We start from the raw sequence: 20,619 nt of genomic DNA on the forward strand, positions 1-20,619 counted from the left end.
AAGGAATCGGATCCAAGGAAAGTGTGACCATTGGGTGATTTACTGTTGACGCTAAAATGATGAAGATCAAATGAGATCAAGAAAGCAAGAGGCCTTCACCCTATGAGTGGAGAGAACAGTCAGGAAACAAGCTGCAGTTCATTCATTTCATCTTGTCCCTCAAACAAGATATCAAAGTACTCAAGTGGGAATATAAATGTTGCTCCAGGGTTAAAAAAAAAAAAAGCTTCTGAAAAAGAATAGCTATGTCAATGGTATGGGGAGGAGGCTTCCAAGAAAGTTGAACTTAAAATAGAACAGAAAAGATCCTATGACTAGTTCTTATATACACGCACACCTCTCTCTCTCTTTTTCTTTCACTGGAGATATTACATAACCATTTATGTTTAAAGATTAGGTAGAAAGAGTTGGTAAATTTACCCCAAATAAAAACACACTTTCCAAGAATGCGGCTAAAACTTTTAAACTAATGATGAAACACAGGATAATGGCCTCCAAAGTGAGGTATATTCACATAGAAGTTGTGCAAGACAGTCAACCTAGAAGAGCTTGATTTATATTAGTTTCTCTCATCTGTCTAAAATTTTAATTCTGGGGAATTCCCTGGCAGTCCAGTGGTTAAGACTCCATGCTTTCACTGCCAAGGACCCATATTTAATCCCTGGTCAAGGAACTAAGATGCCACAAGTCACACGACATGAACTAAAAAAAATTAAAATTTTAACTCTGAATGTTCAAAAAATAAATATTACATACTCTGCTGTAGAGAAATATATTGAATATCTCTTCAGCTACCTTACACCGAGGTCAAGCATCAGCTGCCATTTCCCATTTCAGATAGCATTTGTTACCTGTCTGGCCCAAGAGATATTTGAGCATTTGACACCTAACCTGACACTCTGCCCTTATGGCTCTTTCTCTCTACCTTTACTAATGGTATTTCATCCACCTTGAATATCCACTGTTCTTATTTCTCCAAACTCATTCTTGAGAGTATAGTTCATCCTCACATAAGCCTCCTTCATCTGTCTTGAGGAAGTAACCCCTCCTTCCTTGAATACAGCTGACCAATTCAGGGTTAGAGGCACTGGCTCTCTACACAATTGAAAATCTGGGTATAACTTACAGTCAGCCCTCCATATCTGAGGTTCCTCCATATCTGAGGATGGTGTAGTACTGTAGTGTTGCTGTTTACTCAGCCATGTCCTACTCTTTATGGCCCAATGGGCTGTAGCCTGCCAGACTCCTCTGTGCATGTGCCTCTTCAGGCAAGAATATTGGAGTGGGTTACCAAGTTCTGCTCCAAAAGATCTTCCCAACCCAGAGCTCAGACCCGTGTCTCTTATATCTCTTATATTGGCAAGCAGGTTCTTCACTACTAGCACCACCCACGAAGACCATAGTACTATAGTATGTACTGTTAAAAAATTCTGCATATAAGTGCACCCATGCAGTTCACACCCATGTTGTTCAAGGGTCAACTGCACACATAAGGCATCCTAGCAAAACCTGAATAATAATTCTCAATGAAGTGAGGCAAGGAAGGAATCACAGTTCCCCTTAGAGACCTCACCCCAAACCTACAAAATAAGAATGTTAGTCAGCAGGAACAAAATCGGGCATGCCTATTTTGAAAAAGCTCCTCTGATGTTTCTGATAGGCCACCTGCCCTACTAGATAACCACTGTCACTACGGTTATTTGATTCTGTATCTTATGTTATTCACTCAAAAAGAGGCCAGAAAATTATATACTTAAGAATATAAATACATACTTAAGAATTGGTAAGAGTGGCTGGTTGCCTCTGCGGAGAACAAGGGAACTGGGATGGGTGGGAAACATATTTTGCAGTACTTGCTTCTGAAACTTTTAGATTTTATGTTTTGTCCATATATTATCTACTCAAACAGAAAAGCATAAAGAATGGCACAGACTCAGGAGCCAGATAACTCCTGATTTGTTTTCTGAATTTTGCCACTTACTAGCTGGCTTAAAACTCAACATTCAAAAAACTAAGATCATGGCATCTGGTCCCATCACTTCATGGCAAATACATGGGGAAACAATGGAAACAGTGAGAGACTTTATTTTCTTGGGCTCCAAAATCACTGCAGATGGTGACTGCAGCCATGAAATTAAAAGATGCTTGCTCCTTGAAAGAAAAGCTATGACAAACCTAGACAGCATATTAAAAGCAGAGACATCACTTTGCTGACAAAGGTCCATCTAGTCAAAGCTATGGTTTTTCCAATAGTCATGTGTGGATGTGAGAGTTGGACCATAAGGAAAGCCAAGTCCCAAAGAACTGATGTTTTCAAACTGTGGGGTTGGAAAAGACTCTTGAGAGTCCCTTGGACTGTCAGGAGATCAAACCAGTCAATCCTAAAGGAAATCAATCCTGAATATTCATTAGAAGGACTGATGCTGAAGCTGCAATATTTTGGCCACCTAACATGAAGAGCCGATTCATTGGAAAAGACCCTGATGCTGGAAAAGATTGAACACGGGAAGAGAAGGGGAGGACAGAGGATGAGATAGTTGGATGGCATCACCGACTCAACGGACATGAGTTTGAGCAAGCTCCAGGGGATGGTGAAGGACAGTGAAGTCTGGCGCAGTCCATGGGGTCCAAGGACCCCAGTGGACATGACTGAGCGACTGAAGAGCAAAAGCTGTGTATGATCCTGGGCAGGTCACTTCACCTACCTGACAGTTTCCGCATACTAAAAATGGAAAGGAGGAAATAGATGCTAACCAAAAGAGTTATTCTGGAGAAATGTCTTTAAAGCAAAGCACTACCCCTGGTGGTTGAGTGGGGGCCCAGTACATTCCACTGTCTTCACAATTCTACTTGCTCAAGCAGAGTGAGGAGCAAACTCACATCTTAATGCCCTCTGGCTCCGAGAAAGTAATTTAGGAAGGAAACAAAGTGAAATTTGTCAGTCTGTCTTGTCAAAGCCAGAGAACAGGGCCTGGTCTTTTTGTTGCCCACACCAGGGATATCACTAATTACTAATGCTCACTTTGTATTACAATTGATGGCCGGCAGAAAGGTCACTGACATGAGCATAATGCTTCTCCCTCATAGCTCTGTGATTATCTTAACAGTAAACACTTGCCAAGAAAGCCATCCCTAAAAGTGCAAGTCTCCCCAGATGCGGGAAAAGTGTTCTTGTGTCATGATTAACAGATTCCTAGAAGCAGTTCAGCTAATGCTCAAACCACTATAAAGTGCTTTCCCCTCTCTCCCTACAACTCCACTCACCTCACAAGAAAGTCTTCTCTGTTAACACTGGCCTGTCACAAAGGGAGATGCTTCTTGAATCTGCATCCCTTAAAACAATTCCTTCCAGCTATGAAGTGGTTACCAGGGTGACCAACTAAAGCCAGATAAACAATTAGAAACACCAGCAATAGTCATGAAACATGATTTTCCTAACCAGAAAGCTAACAAGACAGAGGAAAAACCTACAGCCTTGATCTCAGAGCATGATACTAACCTGCTTGGAACATTCCACTGGTGTTACCTGGCACTGAGAATATAGCCCAGGCTTATCAGTGTGGATCTCAAGGCCCTGGAGTACCTACCTGGTCTTCCTCGCCTAAAAACATCCTACTGCTCATTCAGTTGGACTTGGACACTCCAAAACAACTTCCATTCCCCCCACAGGCCAACTCTTTCCCAACTGTACTTGCTTTCATCATTCTGTTTATGCTTCTTAAATCATCATGACTTCTTACAATCACTACCTTGCATCACTTTTACAATTTATAGCTATCTTCTCAGGTTACACTTGTTTATTATCATGACCCAAACCAAGCCCAGGGCTTCCCTGGTAGCTCAGCTGGTAAGGAACCCCCCTGCAATGCAGGAGACCCTGGTTTGATTCCTGGGTCGGGAAAATCCTCTGGAGAAGGAATAAGCTGCCCACTCCAGTATTCTTGGGCTTCTCTGGTGGCACAGCTGGTAAAGAATCTGCCTGCCATGCAGGAGACCTGGGTTCCATCCCTGGGTTGGGAAGACCCCCCAGAGGAGGGCATGGCAACCCACTCCAGTATTCTTGCCTGGAGAATCCCCATGAACAGAAGAACCTGGCAGGCTACAGCCCATGGGGTCACAAAGAGTTGGACATGACCGAGTGACTAAACACAGCACAGCAAACCTAGCCCAGAACCCAGGCTCCAGGAGAGAGAGGACCCTTTGTATTCTGCTCCCCACAGTTGGCTGCAGTGTCTGGTGTGAAGTAGGAGCTCTGTAAATATTACAGGAATGAAAAAAATGCTCTCTAAGCTGCAAACTGCCTCTGCTACTATATTATCCAGTTGTATAATCTAAGGTGACTCTTTCAACCTATGCAAATTTTAGGATCCTTGTGTGTGAAATGGGTTTAGACAGGCCAGTTTTCTTTACATATTGCAGACAGAAAGTAGAAACTACTACATCAAGAGCCAAACTTCCAATTTTAAGAGGATTTTTTAAAATTATAGCTCATTAAAATAATCTGTGGACATTTAATAAAGAAATTAATGTTTAAAAAAGTAAACGTGATAATGTTACACTAAAAAAAGCACACATCCCTTCTCTGCCACATATATCATACAAAAGAATGAGTATACCAAGTACAAGTATGTAAACATATACAGGTAACAACAAAATATGAAAAAAAGAATAGTGCAATTAAGGATTGCACTATTAAGGATTAATAGTGCAATTCTTCTAGTGCAAAAAAATTAAAAAACAAAGTTTTTGCTATAATCTAGTGTGTGCATACATAGTCGTGTCCAACTATTTGAAATCCCTTGGACTATAGTCCACCACCAGGCTCCTCTGCCCACGGAACTTTCCAGGCAAGAATACTGGAATGGGTTGCCATTTCCTTCTCTAGAGGACCTTCCCAACCCAGGGATGATCGAACCTGCATCTCCTGCATTGGCAGGTGGATTCTTTACTACTCTAATTTCAATTAAATGTTTTAAAACAGCTTTTTTTTTTTTAAAGGAGACCTAAATAGGTCAGAGGTTAAAAGTACTAGAAGCATACAACTGGGAAACAAAACTATCATTTATGGAATGGTTCTTATGTATCGGCACTGAGCTATACTAACTGGGGCATATATTAAATATACTTATATGTAACCTTCTACAATGTAGATTTTATTGTTTGTATTATACAGAAGAAAAATTAGGCTGCTTATTTCATCCCCAAAGTATTTCCTCCAATGTTACCTTCTTAATGAGGCTTTTCCTGATCAACCTATCTAAAATTGCAAACTCACTTTCTCTCCTGAATTTTTTATTCATCTTTCCTGCTTGGCACATATCATCTATACTATATAATTTATTACTTATTTTCTATCTCCCCCTACTAAAATATAAGTTCTACAGGGAAGGGATTTTTTTTTTTTTTCATTCCTGTTCTCTTCTGAAATCCCAGACCCAGTGGAGGACTTGGCACTGAGTTGATATCAATAAATACTAGATGAATGAACAAATGAACAGCTGAATGTACTGGTGAGCTGGTTCTGAACATCTGTTCTACTCAAAACCTTTCCACACCATTATACCAGAGTAACTCAGTGCAAACAGATATAATGCATAGCTGATCAGGAAGAAGATAAGTAGACTGGTGGCAAGGAAGTAGGGATGAAGATGAGAGAGAACATGTTCTGCCTGGAGAAAGACAATGACATTCTTTAAGATGCAACAAGTGTGGTCACTGTATTTTTTCCTTAGAATAGAAAATGATGAGATGGGGTTTTACAGCTTGGAATATGTAAGAACAACTAAAGCTGAACTACATGATGAACTGAGCCTGAGCGAGGGCATGGTTTCCTCCAAGGATATCTCAAGTTCTAACAGCAAGGAAGCTGAAGACTAATCAGGAAACCCCTGAAGAGCTAAGCAGATTTCTACAATCCCAAAGTACTGAGTGAGACTTGGAGTTCCCAGATTCCACTAGGGAGCAGGGACTGATAAATACCTCAGACTCAATGGAATACTTGAAAGGTCATGTGTTGGGAGCAAAGGCAACCCAAGAGAGTCCAAACCCTATCTGAACCGTACCTCTGCCTCACTACACACACCCACACCCACACACACACGCACAGCATCTCCTTAATAGAAGAAACAGTGACTCCTTTGGACAGAGATAACATCACCTTAAGCCTTCTGTAGTTGGCGTGCATAGTATCAAATATTCAGTCTAACTGAATATTTGTTAGGGTCAGTAGTTGTAGTAAACGGGCTTCATTGATCTGCCAGCATGTGGAATCTTCCCAGACCAGGAATCAAACCCGTATCCCCTACATTGGCAGGTAGATTCTTAACCACTGGACCACCAGGGAAGTCCAGGAAACAATTTAAAAGGACTTATAATATCTGAAAAACTAACACACTCTGCAAAGCCTGCTCTGAATACTACCTTTAAGGTGGGCAAAGCAGTCAAGCCTGGAATTTTGGCATCTGAGGTGGCCTACATTCTTCCCAGGCACATCTAACTATCACATTTCATACCAGTCAGAACCTACTACATTTCCAGAAAACCTCTAAAATTAAAATCTGAAAACTTTAGGTCACAGCATTCATCTAGCTACTGTGACAAGAATTTAGAGAAACTTCTTCAAGCAACAAAAAACTGACAACGGTTTAAACAATGCGCTCACCTTCGAATATTTCTGTAATTCAGCATCATCAGCAATCTGTGTATCCAAAGTGGCAACCTAAATTCACAAGAAAAGATACTGTCAATATTTGTAAAAGCATAACTTTATTTCTTCCTAGGCTTTCTGAAAAAAATCTGTATAAAACCTATATATTGATAACTCCATCTAATCTTTTTTCTGTTTCTAAAATCCATAACACACAATACAAAATCTCAGATAATATTTGCTTTTTTGACATTGTTCTCCCCAACAGTCTTTTTTCATAAATGATTCAAAAGTTGAACTAGAAGGTGATGGGCAAATATATGTACTATTTTTAAAAATCCATGATGCCTAAAATTTTAATTTAATCCTCCATTATATTAAAACCATAAAAATTTTATTCTTTTCACAAAACCAAGACTATGGTCATTTTTATTTCTAAACCTAGGCCTTGAAACAAAGTTTGCAAGGTCATTAAAATCAGAGAAGTTTGGAAAAACTGAAGCACCTGAATTTCCACAGCAAGCTCAAATCATTTCTCTAGGAGAAAGAGCCAGCGAGGACACAAACAAAAGACCTGGACTGGTGGGAAGATGGTGGAATCCTGAAAGCTTTTAATCATGGCCTAAAACTATTGTTCTGAGCTTCAGTGGTAGACATCCACAGAAGTGAATTCCTTGCAAGCAAAACATTTCACTGACGACTTGCATCTGTAAGTTGTTAATAAAATACAGTGCACCTGGAGGGGGGATAAGTTAAACAGTGGTTCAGCTAAATCTCCTACAAGTACTGCACTTCAGATAAGTAGATTCTGGAAGAAAACACAGTAAGAAACACTAGAGCATGTGCATGCAATAGGTATGCACTTTTGTATGTACACATTCACTCATCCATCTTGCCTGGCTTCTCCTTTCATTGCCTTGTCCCTGTCACTTTAAATTTCCAACTCCAAATTCTGTCTCCTCTTTCGAGACCCTCGGTTATGACCTCATCGTGTGATAAATTAAATTTGGAAAGGTAGTTATAAAGAGGATAATGTGCATGTTCAGTCGTGTCCAACTCTTTGTGACCCAATGGACTGTAGCCCACCAGGCTCCTGTCCATGGGATTTCCTAGGCAAGAATACTGGAGTGAATACATTCAATACATTTCACTGAATACATTTCCTCCTCCAGGGGATCTTCCTGGAATCGAGACCTAGGGATCGAGACCACATCTCCTACGTCTCCTGCACTGCAGGCAGATTCTTTACCGCTGAGCCACTGGGGATGCCCCAAAGAGGATAAATTTTTAACCAAAAAGAGCTCATTTGAAACCAACCATTTTAAAAAACTGGTACACCAAACTATTTTGGATATTAACCACTCCAAATAGTAGAAAGGTCATTCACTAGGTGATAGGCTAATGACAAAACAGCTCCAAAATCTACGAAGAAGCAACAGTTCATGAGGACCAACATGCAAGTACAAAACTAGCAAGAAGAGAAAGCATAAACTGTTTTGACTCATGTTAATGACACTGGAAAATGTCTGACAATAGATAGTGGCTAGAATAGAAAAAAAAATCTCCAACCAGCCAACAAATACTAATGGCAAACATATGTAAGAAAATGTGAATAACAATAGAAATTTAATAGAATGCTTTATTACTAACACGTTTAATGGGCACTGCAGAGGCTTTTCTAAGCACAGCTTTCTGCTTTCATGTGGATTCATTTGGGGGAAATGTAATCAATCCCTTACTCAATGAATCTAATAACAGGTGAAAGGAAGTCTAATGGACCACTGGCACTATAAACTTATACCTAACCTAAATTACTTCCTGTTCTCCCAAATACATTTGATAATCATTCTTTCATTTTTCTCATAAAACTGTAACATTCTTTGTGAAACATAGGACTAATATCCACAGCCCTTTCAGTGTACAATAAAACAAACAGATCATAAAAGCAATCATAAAAATGCCAGCAATTTTAAGCAGCTGATACAGGTTATAAATTTAAAGGCAAGTCCTCTCTCCTCTAATATTTTTCAGCCTATTGTTAACTTAAATGGTCTCAACATGAACTGAGTGTCTGTTAATTGTAACTGAAACTTGTCTGCAGTCCTTAACTGTTCTTGCAGTCTAAAATGAAAAAATAATATTAATTCATTGATCCAATAGGGAAAAAACACAGGAGGAAAAAATAAAGGCAGGCTGGTTATTCTTTGAGTCTTCCATTTCTTTCAATTGTGGCATTAGGAGCATGACATAGAATGAGACATGAGTGTTTTTTATTAGAAGATTTTAACATACCATTACTTCATAATCAGGGCCCAGTACGTTTTCCCATCTGGATTTCAGCTCATTTTCTGGAGAGTCTGGGGCTTTTTCTGGATTTAAAAAAAAAAAAGTTGAAGCTACTGTGAGTTAAACCCACTAAACTACTGAATTCTCCCATAACAGCACAGTTTGAGTAAGTAAAAGGGAAATGAATAAAAATGAAAGTGTATTAACTTAGGTCTATTTAGGTAAAGTTAATCTGAGGTGGGAGAAGGCAATGGCAGCCCACTCCAGTACTCTTGCCTGGAAAATCCCATGGACGGAGGAGCCTTGTGGGCTGCAGTCCATGGGGTCGTGAAGAGTCGGACATGACTGAGCGACTTCACTTTCACTTTTCACTTTCATGCATTGGAGAAGGAATTGGCAGCCCTCTCCAGTGTTTTTGCCTGGAGAATCCCAGGGACGGGGGAGCCTGGTGGGCTGCCGTCTATGGGGTCGCACAGAGTCGGACATGACTGAAGCGACTTAGCAGCAGCAGCTATCAGAGGTGACATATAAGACATGTAAAATGTAAACAATGGCTGTGACCAAACTATGAATAGGGCTTCTGCTGTTAAGGAATATTTTAAACGGAAGAGGAAATGATAAGTTATCAATGAAATCTGAATTATATAGTTTATATGCAAACATCCTGTGGTTTACAAGTAAAATGCATCTGGCTTTGCTTTATGCTAGCTATGTTAAGACAAAGATTTAAGGTGAATGTTAATCGCTTCAGCATAGTACCTTCCACTCACCCACAGGAAGTGTAAAAACCTATCAAGATATCTTTACTATCAACAAGGCACACCAACATGACCCAATCAAGCTTTTTACTTGGGTGGATATAAAAGTTTGTCTGATTTAATTCAACCAATGAGTTGCATGAGCTTTAATGTAACAGAAACTTTGGTTTTACTTTGGTCTTTTGTGGCTATATGGTTATCATACCTTTATGATTTTCTTACTTAAGGGGAGTACTGCCTTTTTTGCATAGGTCAGATGATTTTTAAAAGTGAAGACAGATTTTAAATGTCCTGCTTATCCTCCATATGACCTTAGCCAGAAGCTCAATGCAGTTTGCAGTCTGAATAATACTTAATAGACAAAAATCAAAGTACTAAAACTATAATTTCAATTTAGATCCACAGTGGTAGCAGACAATAAACAGACCTCCACCTTTTCTCTTTAAGAAAAACTCAATTGTGTCACAAGAGTGGACAAGTCACAGAACACTTACCACAACTGATATAACCATCTGTCTAAAATCAAACGTAACTTGCAAGATCAGCTTTTTCAAGCCTTCAGCAGACATCTAATCTCAGATGCATATAATGCTTAATTACATAGTGCAAATCATTAAGTAAAACAGACTAACCTCAAAAATCAGAGACTAAGACTAATGAACACTAAAGAACTTATATTACTAGATTTACAAACGCATATCCACAAAGTAACTGCATTAACTGATGTGCTAGATTACATTTCGAGGATAACTAACTAAAGATTCTATTAAAAACAAAATGTCCTTCATGTGGGTTCGGCACCTTTGTGCCTACTCTATTAACATTTCCATAAGAAATTACATTAAGAGTTCTATTAAATTTCTCACAGACACCAGTTTCTTATGTGGTAGGCTAATTTAAAGAGAACTTGTAATGTGTTGGTTGACTTGTAAGCTTAAGAACATGATATCTAAAGAAATTTTATACACATGTATAAGATGTTTATTTCACCTACAATTCTTTTAAGTTTATTTTTACCTCAGTCATACAATGAAATCATAGTCCTGAGTTTTAAATCAGAGAACAAAGGCCTATGTACCAGAGGAAAGAGATTACTTTCAGCAGCTCAATAAATTCTAGGCAACACAAAATGATCACACACAAAAAATGAACATTAAGATGATCTGACACAATTATTTCATTGGCAACAAAGAATATGCCAACTATTGCCACCTTGGAATGTGGATTGTTTTGAGCTAAAGGCAGCCAAGATCCAGCAGACTCAGGAAAAACGTTCATCCCTCCCTTAACTACCTAAAGGAATTTAGCTAGGGAACCTGTACCAGAAAGAGAGCTATAACCGGAGACAACTTTTTTTTTTTCACAATACTGTGGAGGTTGCCCCGTATGACCAGACCCCCCTAGAGTTTGTTTTTTTTTTAAACGTTTATTTTATATTGGGGTATAGCTGATTATGGAGTAGGGAATGGCAACCCACCCCAGTATTCTTGCCTGGAAAATTTCATGGACAGAGGAGCCTGGTGGGCTACTGTCCACGGGGTCAAAAAGAGTCGGACATGACTGAGTGATGAAGTACACACTAAGCACGTAGCCAATTAACAAAGCTGTGACAGTTTCAGGTGAAGAGAGAATGGACTCAGTCATACATCCTCTTCCAAACTCCCCTCCCATCCAGGCTGCCACATAACACTGATCAGAGTTCCATGTACTATATTCAGTAGGTCCTTGTTGGTCATCCATTTTAAATATAGCAGTGTGTACATATCCACCCCAAACTCCCTAACTATCCCTTCCCCTCAACCTTCCCCCCAGCCCCATCCCCACAACCATAAGCTCATTCTCAAAGTCTGTGAGTCTGTTTCTGTTTTGTAAGTTGACTTGTATCATTTCTTTTTAGATTCCACATATAATGGATGTCATATGATATCTCTGCTTCCCTGTCTGACTTACTTCACTCAATAGGACACTCTGTAGGTCCATCCACATTGCTGCAAACAGCATTATTTAACTCTTTTTAATGGCTGAGTAATATTCTATTGTGGGCTTCTCTGGTGGCTCAGATGGGAAAGAATCCACCTGAAACACAGGAGACCAGGGTTCGATCCCTGGCTTAGGAAGATCCCATGGAGAAGGGAATGGCTACCCACTACAGTACACGTGCCTGGAGAATTCCAAGGACAGGAGCCTGGCGGGATACAGCCATGGCATCGCAGAGTCAGGCTCGACTCAGCAATAAGCACACAATATTTCATTGTATATATCATACCAGAGACAGGTTTTTAATCTGAAAAACCTGTCTGCACAGCAGGGCAAACTTCTAATTATCAAATGTCTGCTCTTCTTATCATCCTGTAAATTACTCCTCCCATTGGAAGGCCCAGGCCCCTATCCCATTCCTTAGCTCAGGATAGCACAGAAGCCTCAATTGCCCAACTTGCCCTTAAGGGCTCACATTTTTATGGGACTCCTACACATAGAAAATTTGTGTTTCTCCTGTGTTACTCTATCTTATGTTAATTTAATTATTAGGCCAACCAAAGAAACTAGAAGGGAAGAGGGAAAATGGGTCTGCCCTTACAGCAAAAGGAGTTAACTTCAAAGCAGTCGGAAGAATTTGGTCTAACTCTCTAACTGAAATTATATACACTCATGGAAAAAAAAAAAAAACAGTGAGGTTGATCCTTTGAGCAGATATTTCTAAAAATACTTCTCACTTTATTTATTTTTTTTTTTACTGTTTTTGTTTTTGTTTTTTCCTTTTAGGCTGAACCTCATGGCATGTGGCATCTTAGCTCACTGACCAGGGATCACACCTGTGCCACACACACTGAAAGCACAGTCTTAACTACCGGACCATCAGGAAAACCCCTATTTCTTACTTTAGAAAGTATTTGATTTTCACTTGATAATTCACGGTACACCTATCTGGGCTCACATGAATTTAAATAGCAAAAATTAACTGCAATTTACTTGGATCAAAAAGAACAACCTAAATTGCCAAACAATATGAAGTTTTAAAATTTGACTGAAGTGTTTACTCCTTCCTTCAGGCCCTTCTTTCCTGACCAAAGACAATCAAAGCCAAAAGTCAAAGTGTCTCTGGACGCGGATGAAGTTTAAGCATTCCATTTCATTCAACTGGCAAGCCTTTCCTGAATGCCTCTGTACAGGGAACTGTGTGAGATTGTGACTGAAAATGCTTGCAGAGTCGAGTCAACTAGAGTAGCAAAGGAAACATACAACAAAGCCCAAAGGTACAGGTACTTATCAATTAAAAAGAAAATTAAACAATAAATACATAGCAACCTGGAAATTTGGTGAAATATATAAAAATGTATACACTATTGTTATAGTGAAAAGGAAATATTACTATATGTATACAGATAGCTATATCAATGTTAATACACAAGCTAAAGTATGCAGTAATTAAAAATGCTGATGTAATCACTAATAAAAATGTATTCAAAATCAACATAATTAAACAGTGATTAAACAAAAATATGCTTATTCTCAACTGCTGTGTTAAGATGCTGATATTAAGAATATCTTATTTTATATCTTCAAAACTACCTCTAAAAGTCTTCACATTATGTTAACTTATGGTTAACTTATAGAGAGAAAATGGTTAACAAATGATAAAGTCAAATTGCTTTGACTGCTTTGAATTGAATGCTTTGTGCTTACCCAGTTTTTCTAAGGTTTGCATGTTGTCATTTTTTAGATCCTCCATTCTTTCTTCAGTTTTCTCCTCTTCATCCAAATTAGTTTCCGTTTCCACTGCTCCAGTCAGAAACAGGGCTGGTGTTTTTGGTGGTTCTACCACAGTTCCTAAAATAGGAATTGTTAACTTGAATCTCTATCAGATGAAGATCATATTTAAATAAGCTTAATTCACTCCTGTTCTTCCATTTCACAACCTTATTACAAACATCTCAGGTAACTTACACATTTTATTCCTTTATTTAAAATGCCATTTGTGATAATGGCTCAATTCTTTAGAAAACACACTTGTAGTTAGTATTGAAAAGAATAAGGAATTAGGCCACCTGATGCAAAGAGCCAACTCGTTAGAAAAGACCCTGAGGCTAGGAAAGATTGAAGGCAGGAGGAGAAGGGGACAACAGGGGATGAGATGGTTGGATGGCATCACTGACTCAATGGACATGAGTTTGAGCAAACTCTAGAAGATGGTGAAGGACATGGAAGCCTGCATGCTGCAGTCCATGGGGTTGCAAAGAGTAGGACATGACGGAGCAACAGAACAACAAGTGAACACCAAGGAACTAGGCAACAAAAAGAAAAAAGCAAGGTAAAGTCTATGATGAAGCAGGATGACAATACAGCCCTGGGGAGTGGGGGAGGAGGAGAACTCTGGGGGCCATAGTTCTCACTACTATGGTGGGCATGGAGCAAGATAAGCATAAGCCAGTTCCATTGTTTTGGGCAATCCTTGGTTCTGGCATGATGTTATCATGAGTTTAACAAATGACTGTATATAAGTAAGCTTGGGAATGAGAAGGAAAAGGGAGAAAATTCCCCTGGTTGCAAATGTTCTTCTCTTAGCTATATTGAGCAATGTAAGCTTTCAATCTCAAGCATGTCAATTACTCTCTTTAAATGGCAACCCACTCCAGTACTCTTGCCTGGAAAATCCCATAGACTGAGGATTCTGGTAGGCTACAGTCCATGGGGTCGCAAAGAGTTGGACACAACTGAGCGACTTCACTTCAAACACAAGACAGGTTGTATAAGAACCATTTTGTTGTGTTATTCACATGGTCATGTCTCTTTGTGACCACATTGACTGAAGCCCGCCAAAACCATTTTAGGTTATTTTTAAATAACCACAGTTCAATCAGTCAGTTCAGTTGCTCAGTCATGTCCAACTCTTCCCTGGAGTTGGACAGGCTTTCCTGTCCATTACCAACTCTCGGAGCTTGCGCGAACTCATGTCCATCGAGTCGGTGATGCCATTCAACTATCTCATCCTCTGTCGTCCCCTTCTCCTCCTGCCCTCAATCTTTCCCAGCATCAGGGTCTTTTCCAGTGAGTCAGCTCTTTGCATCAGGTGGCCAAACTACTGGAGTTTCAGCTTCAACATTGGTCCTTCCAATGAATATTCATAACTGTTTTCCTTTAGGATGGATTGGTTGGATCTCCTTGCAGTCCAAGGGACTCTCAAGTCTTCTCCAACACCACAGTTCAAAAGCATCAATTCTTTGGTGCTCAGCTTTCTTGAGTTCAACTCTCACATTCATACATGACTACTGGAAAAACCATAGCTTTAACTAGATGGACCTTTGTTGGCAAAGTAATGTCTCTGCTTTTTAATATATTGTCTAGGTTGGTCATAGCTTTTCTTTCAAGGAGCAAGCATCTTTTAATTTCATGGCTGCAGTCACCATCTGTAGTGATTTTGGAGCCCCCCAAAAGTCTCTCACTGTTTCCAGTGAGACTTGTTTCCCCATCTATTTGCCATGAAATGATGAGACCGGAAGCCATGATCTTAGTTTTCTGAATGTTGACCTTTAAGTCAACTTTTTCACTCTCCTCTTTCACTTTCATCAAGAGGCCCTTTAGTTCTTCTTCGCTTTCTGCCATAAGGGTGGTGTCATCTGCATATCTGAGGTTATTGATATTTCTCCCGGCAATCTTGATTCCGGCTTGTGCTTCATCCAGCCTGGCATTTCGCATGATGTACTCTACATACAAGTTAAATAAACAGGGGACAATGTACAACCTTGACATACTCCCTTCCTGATTTGGAATCAGTCTGTTGTTCCACATCCAGTTCTAACTGTTGCTTCTTAACCTGCATATTGATTGACCTGCATAAATAGCCACAAGTGACTTAAAAAGTATTCCTATCAAAAATATTGAACTCGGGCTTCCCTAGTGGTCCAGTGGTTACAAATCTGCCTTGCAACGCAAGGGACGCTGGTTTGATCCCTGGTCCGGGAAGATTCCACATTCAGCAGAGCAACTAAGCCCATGTGTCACAACTATGGATACAGCACTCTAGAGCTGGCAATCTAAAACTACTTGAACCCATGTGGTACAACTACTGCAGTCCTTGCACCTAGAGCCCGTGCTCCACAACAAAAGAAGCCACCAGTTTGAGAAGTCCACACACTGCAAGAAACAGTAGCCCCTGCTCACTGCAACTAGAGAAAGCCCGCGTGCAACAATGGAGACCCAGCACAGCCAAAAAACTAAACAAGTAAATAAATCTTAAGAACAAAAAAAAATGAACTTGAATCTAAGGCTTAAGCTCTAGCTCCCAACTCACAAGAAACATTTGGGATAGAGTAACAAGTTAAATGACACCACAAGGAAACAATCAAATTCTGAAACTAGTATTGCAGCGACAAATGGGCAAATCCCTCCAAAAAGTCTATGCTATGGAGGCAGGGACAAGGGATTCTTCTATATTTAAAAAAAAAAAAAAGTATAATACATGCAATGAGTAAAATGCATAAAAATCAATGATCTTGATTTTATGAGGTTTTCAAGAGGAGTAAGGGAAGTGGAAAAAGGAGTTACAAAAGACATTTGGGAGCAATTTGGAAAATTTAACTATGTGTTAGGTGTTTGATATTAGGTAATTACTATTAATTTTCTCTGGATAATGATATCATGGCTATTTTTAGAAGCTGTAAACTGAAGTATGTAGGACTGATGATATCTACAACTCACCCTTAAATGGTTCAGAGAAAGCTAAATAGATGAAACAAACATGGCTAAGTTAACTGCTAAAATCTAAATGATGGATTCTGTGGTTGTTTTTCATATCATTTTTCAATTTTCCTGTGTGTTCAAATATTTTTACAATAAAAAGTTAAAAAAAATAAGTTAAAAGTTTATATATGAAACTTAATATGACCTTAAGATCTTAATATGACATTTTAAACCACACTTTTTTGTTGTTGTTGTTGCACTGGATCTTTGTTGCTGCATGCAGGCTTTCTCTAGTTGTGATGAAAAGGGGCTACTCTTCATTGTGGTACATTGCGGTAGCTTCTCTTGATGAGGAGCACAGGTCCTAGGCACTGGGGCTTCAGTCATTTTAGCATGTGGGCTCAGTCGTTGCAGAGCGTGGCTCCAGGGCACACGGGCTTAGCTGCTCCACAGCAGGTGGAATCTTCCTGGTCCAAGGATTGAACCTGTATCTCCTGCACTGGCAGGCAGATTCCTAACCACTGCGCCACCAAGGAAGTCCCATAAGATTTTTTAGAACATTCATCTTTTAATACACACTAATTGTATAGCCCAGTGCCAGTAAAACACATGCCAGCCAGACGCTGCCGATGTAGCCTGGGGAGAAGAGTTACACAGTAGGCAGGGTACACAGTACAAAGCAATACACAATGTGTGTTACAAATCGTATGCAAACTGATATACAAATAAGTATGCCCAAGGTATGCAAATAAAAAGAGTTTAGAGGAGAAAAGGCAAGATTTCTGAATGGCAAGGGAAGGTATCACTCAAGAGCTAGAAGCCGTGCAGTCCGTTTCAGTAAAATAGACTTAACTGCTGCCTATAAAGAAGGCACACAGAGGTGTGTTAGACGGGACAGTGGATAGAGACAAAACCACTCCCCTACATTACAGTGGCCGAACACAAAACAGGTGACCACGACGTAGTATGATAAATGCTCCAGCAAAGTGCTCTTCAAAGGGTTCTAAAGGGTATGAAACACATAGGAAGGACACCCAAACCATGGAGGAAGTGCAGATTTAGGGTCAAAACCTATCCCAATGTAAATTTAAAATGTAGGCATGCCCAGTAAAGAACTGCTGATTCATAGATGACACAGTTCATTTGATACAGCAGACTAAAGCCAAGGGTTCTATCAGAGCTGCTGAAAACTATTATATTGGTATAAATATTTATGCAAACCTTTTAAGGTCAATATAGCATATGTACAATTTGTATTATTTAACCAATTCTAAATTTCACACATACAGTGCAGTTGACAGGGCATCTATCTTTCAGCAGCAAAATTTCCACTATCATATAAAACTTTAAAAATTCCAATGTAAATATCAATATAATTCAATATCAGTTGAAAGCAAAAGTTTCCAGGATATAATAATATATCTTCAGAGAATGAGAAAAAAAATGTACTCAACTTCTGACAAATTCTAATTTAACTATTTCCTACTCACTAGTTACGTAAGTAGTCATTCAACTTAAATTGTACATGTTCCTATAATTACCAAATTTGTTAATCTATCTGTAAGTTGACAATTAGAAGTTGGCATGAATAGAATTTTGTATTTGTTCCATAAATCTACTATTCTTTTTTTTTTTTTTTAGTTCTACCACTTTATTGCTACCAACCCATCTCCCTCCACCCTCATGCACACATGCTCAGTCATGTAACCCCATGGACGTCAGCCCGCCAGGCTCCTCTGTCCATAGACTTTTCCAGGCAAGAATACTAGAGTGGGTTGCCATTTCCTTCTCCAAATCTACTATTCTTATAATCAAAATAATAATATCATTTTATAAATCAAAATGTCCTTGACAGAAATCCACGTTTTATTTTCTCTTGCTATAGTTCACAGAGTAAATCAAGAAATATTAGAATCAAATTTTAGAAGTAATATGAAACCTGAAGTTTGCAAAATGTCAAAGCATTAGACAAATGAGAGTCTCTGAAACAAAGGTTGGCAAAGCTTTACTATTCAAATGCAAGTAATAAATGAAATTTGGAAGCTTTTGGGGAAAATGATTTCCATCTCCATTTAGAGACATGTCAGAGATTAATGCATATCAGGGTTCACATTCTAACATTTGTACTGGCACATCATAATAGGCAAAGGAAACTCTTCAATGCATAAATGAGCTGATTCACTTCTCCATACTGGGTTACACAAGGTGGGCAGTTTTTCCTTCCCAGACTTACAGAACATCCATAAATGAGTTATTCTTCTAAACCCAGACTACAAGGTTGGAGGAGGGACAGTGGAATTAATTACCTCTGTCTGAGGGCCCTTCACGTAAAGAAGCAGACAAGGATGTTTTCCTTCGAACTAGGGTTAGGTGTACCACTTGTCCTGCGTTTCGTAACACTTCAACAACATCCTGGTTGGCAAAACCCTGAATATTCACACCATCAACCTACAGCATTAAGAGATACATTAAACAGAGGTTTCAAGTTAGCTTCTTTTGAATGCAAATTTAATAGTAAAACATGCTGACAAACTTCCTGAGAAACTAGAAAGCAAACTGAAACCTGTATTCCTAAGTCATATATTTGACCTATAGCCTGAAAGAGGCAATAGACCTTAGTTCCTGATGCTATTCAACATTCAAAGTGTCATAAAATGTGGTCAATTTTTATACACAGCTCTCAAGATGTATTAATAGAAGCAATTATCACTAAAATTGAAGAGACCATCCAATACTTCATCCTTGTACCATATAATACTGTGTGATATTTTCCAGAAGAAACTAGTTAGGTTTTTCAGTATTTTGAAAAAGCATGTGAAAGAAGGCATTTACTAATCTCAGTCAAGTCCAGTCACACATTCTTTTTGTTTTTTGTTTTGAAAGGGGTTTGTTTTGTTTTTGTTTTTATTGGGCTCTAGACAATGGGTTGTGAAATATCTCTGCAAGTTATGCCCCACTAGGGAGATGTCCATTCTGATTTTCCTGGGGGATCTGTCTGAGCTTTTGCTTTTGCTTGGAGTCACTGCTCTTGCTGTCAGTAACCTCTTCAGGTCCACTGCTGAATGGCTCCTCCTTGGAAGACAATTTCTTTTCCTTGGAACTCTCTTGTTTCCTGACTCTTCAGGGTCACTAACTGGTTCTTATTTGGTGAAAGTTTTCTTCCTCTTGGAAAGACTTCTACTGCCAGCTGTTTCTTCAAGATCACTACGAACCAGCTCCTCCTTGGAAAAAAGATTTCTTCTTCTTGGGTTTGGAGAAGGAGATAGATAGGTCTTCCATCCCATTTTTCTGAGAGCCTCCTGGGGCTCTTTGTTTTTCTTCTTTTTGGGTCTTTTTCTTGTCTCCTCACACTCCTCGGGGATAATACTGCTCTCTGAAGATGCCAGGGCAACTGTAGCCAGCCCTCTCTTTTCCTTCTTCAAGCATTTCTTCTGTCTCCCCAGCTTCCTAGTCATCTTAACAGCCACTTCCTCTACCTGACCCACTGCCTCCTTCATGACAGAATTTTTTCCTGGGATCTCTCCAGTCTCATTGAAGGACTGCTGCTCCTCACCTTGTTCCTGAAGTTTCTCCCCAAATGTACAGGTGGGCACCTCAGAGAAGCAATCAATCTGTGGGGCAAAGTTGCAATTTGTTTGCCAGGAATCAGGAGATGCAATCTTTGTTCTTAGCAGCTGCTCAACCAATGAAGGTAGAGTGGAAAATGAGTCCATATTTTGTCTTCAGGGCTCTGGAAACTTCATTCCTTTGCTGGGTCCAGGGAATCACACTCTTAAGTCCAACAGAACTAGGAGGCCTCCTCACTCAATCTTCTTCATGCTAGTCAAACCACTGCTTAACTTTTTCCCTAATATTTTCTCCAAAGTTTTATCACCAGTCTCCAAATGGTCAATTCCAGCAACATTTCCCAAGCCAATACTGGAAAGCCAAGGGTCATGAAAGGGGCTTCCTTAGATGGACTTGAAGGACAAACATTCAAATTATACCAATATTTGTTTCTGATTGAATCACTAAATTAAACGTGTGTGTACCTGCTTCAAAATTATTATGAAAATAAACTATAAATAAACTAATTTCTATTAAATGGAGGAAATACCAATCTCAATTGATGAAAGGCAATGACTACATTCTCAAATAAATAGAATATCTCAATTCTGTATATACTCAAAATTACTATGCAAGAACGACCTATGGCTGATTCATGTGTATGGCAGAAACCAACATAACATTCTAAAGCAATTATCCTTCAAT

At 39.3% G+C, this 20,619-nt stretch overlaps 1 protein-coding gene across 6 annotated transcripts in view; it reads right to left on the reverse strand.

Annotated features, from left to right (window-relative positions):
* Window positions 1-20,619, reverse strand: part of PATJ (PATJ crumbs cell polarity complex component) — a 361,279-nt gene that overhangs the window by 298,123 nt on the left and 42,537 nt on the right. For all 6 annotated transcript variants that reach the window (XM_043876093.1, XM_043876090.1, XM_043876094.1 and 3 more), the window contains exons 11-14: window positions 18,675-18,816; window positions 13,375-13,518; window positions 8,939-9,015; window positions 6,662-6,718 (exon numbers count right to left, since the gene is read on the reverse strand). In XM_043876093.1, the coding sequence (XP_043732028.1) occupies window positions 6,662-6,718; window positions 8,939-9,015; window positions 13,375-13,518; window positions 18,675-18,816 (420 nt within the window). The remainder of the gene's footprint in view (window positions 1-6,661; window positions 6,719-8,938; window positions 9,016-13,374; window positions 13,519-18,674; window positions 18,817-20,619) is intronic.

The sequence above is a fragment of the Cervus elaphus genome, chromosome 20 (genome assembly GCF_910594005.1).
Source record: "Cervus elaphus chromosome 20, mCerEla1.1, whole genome shotgun sequence".
Taxonomy (NCBI): domain Eukaryota; kingdom Metazoa; phylum Chordata; class Mammalia; order Artiodactyla; family Cervidae; genus Cervus; species Cervus elaphus.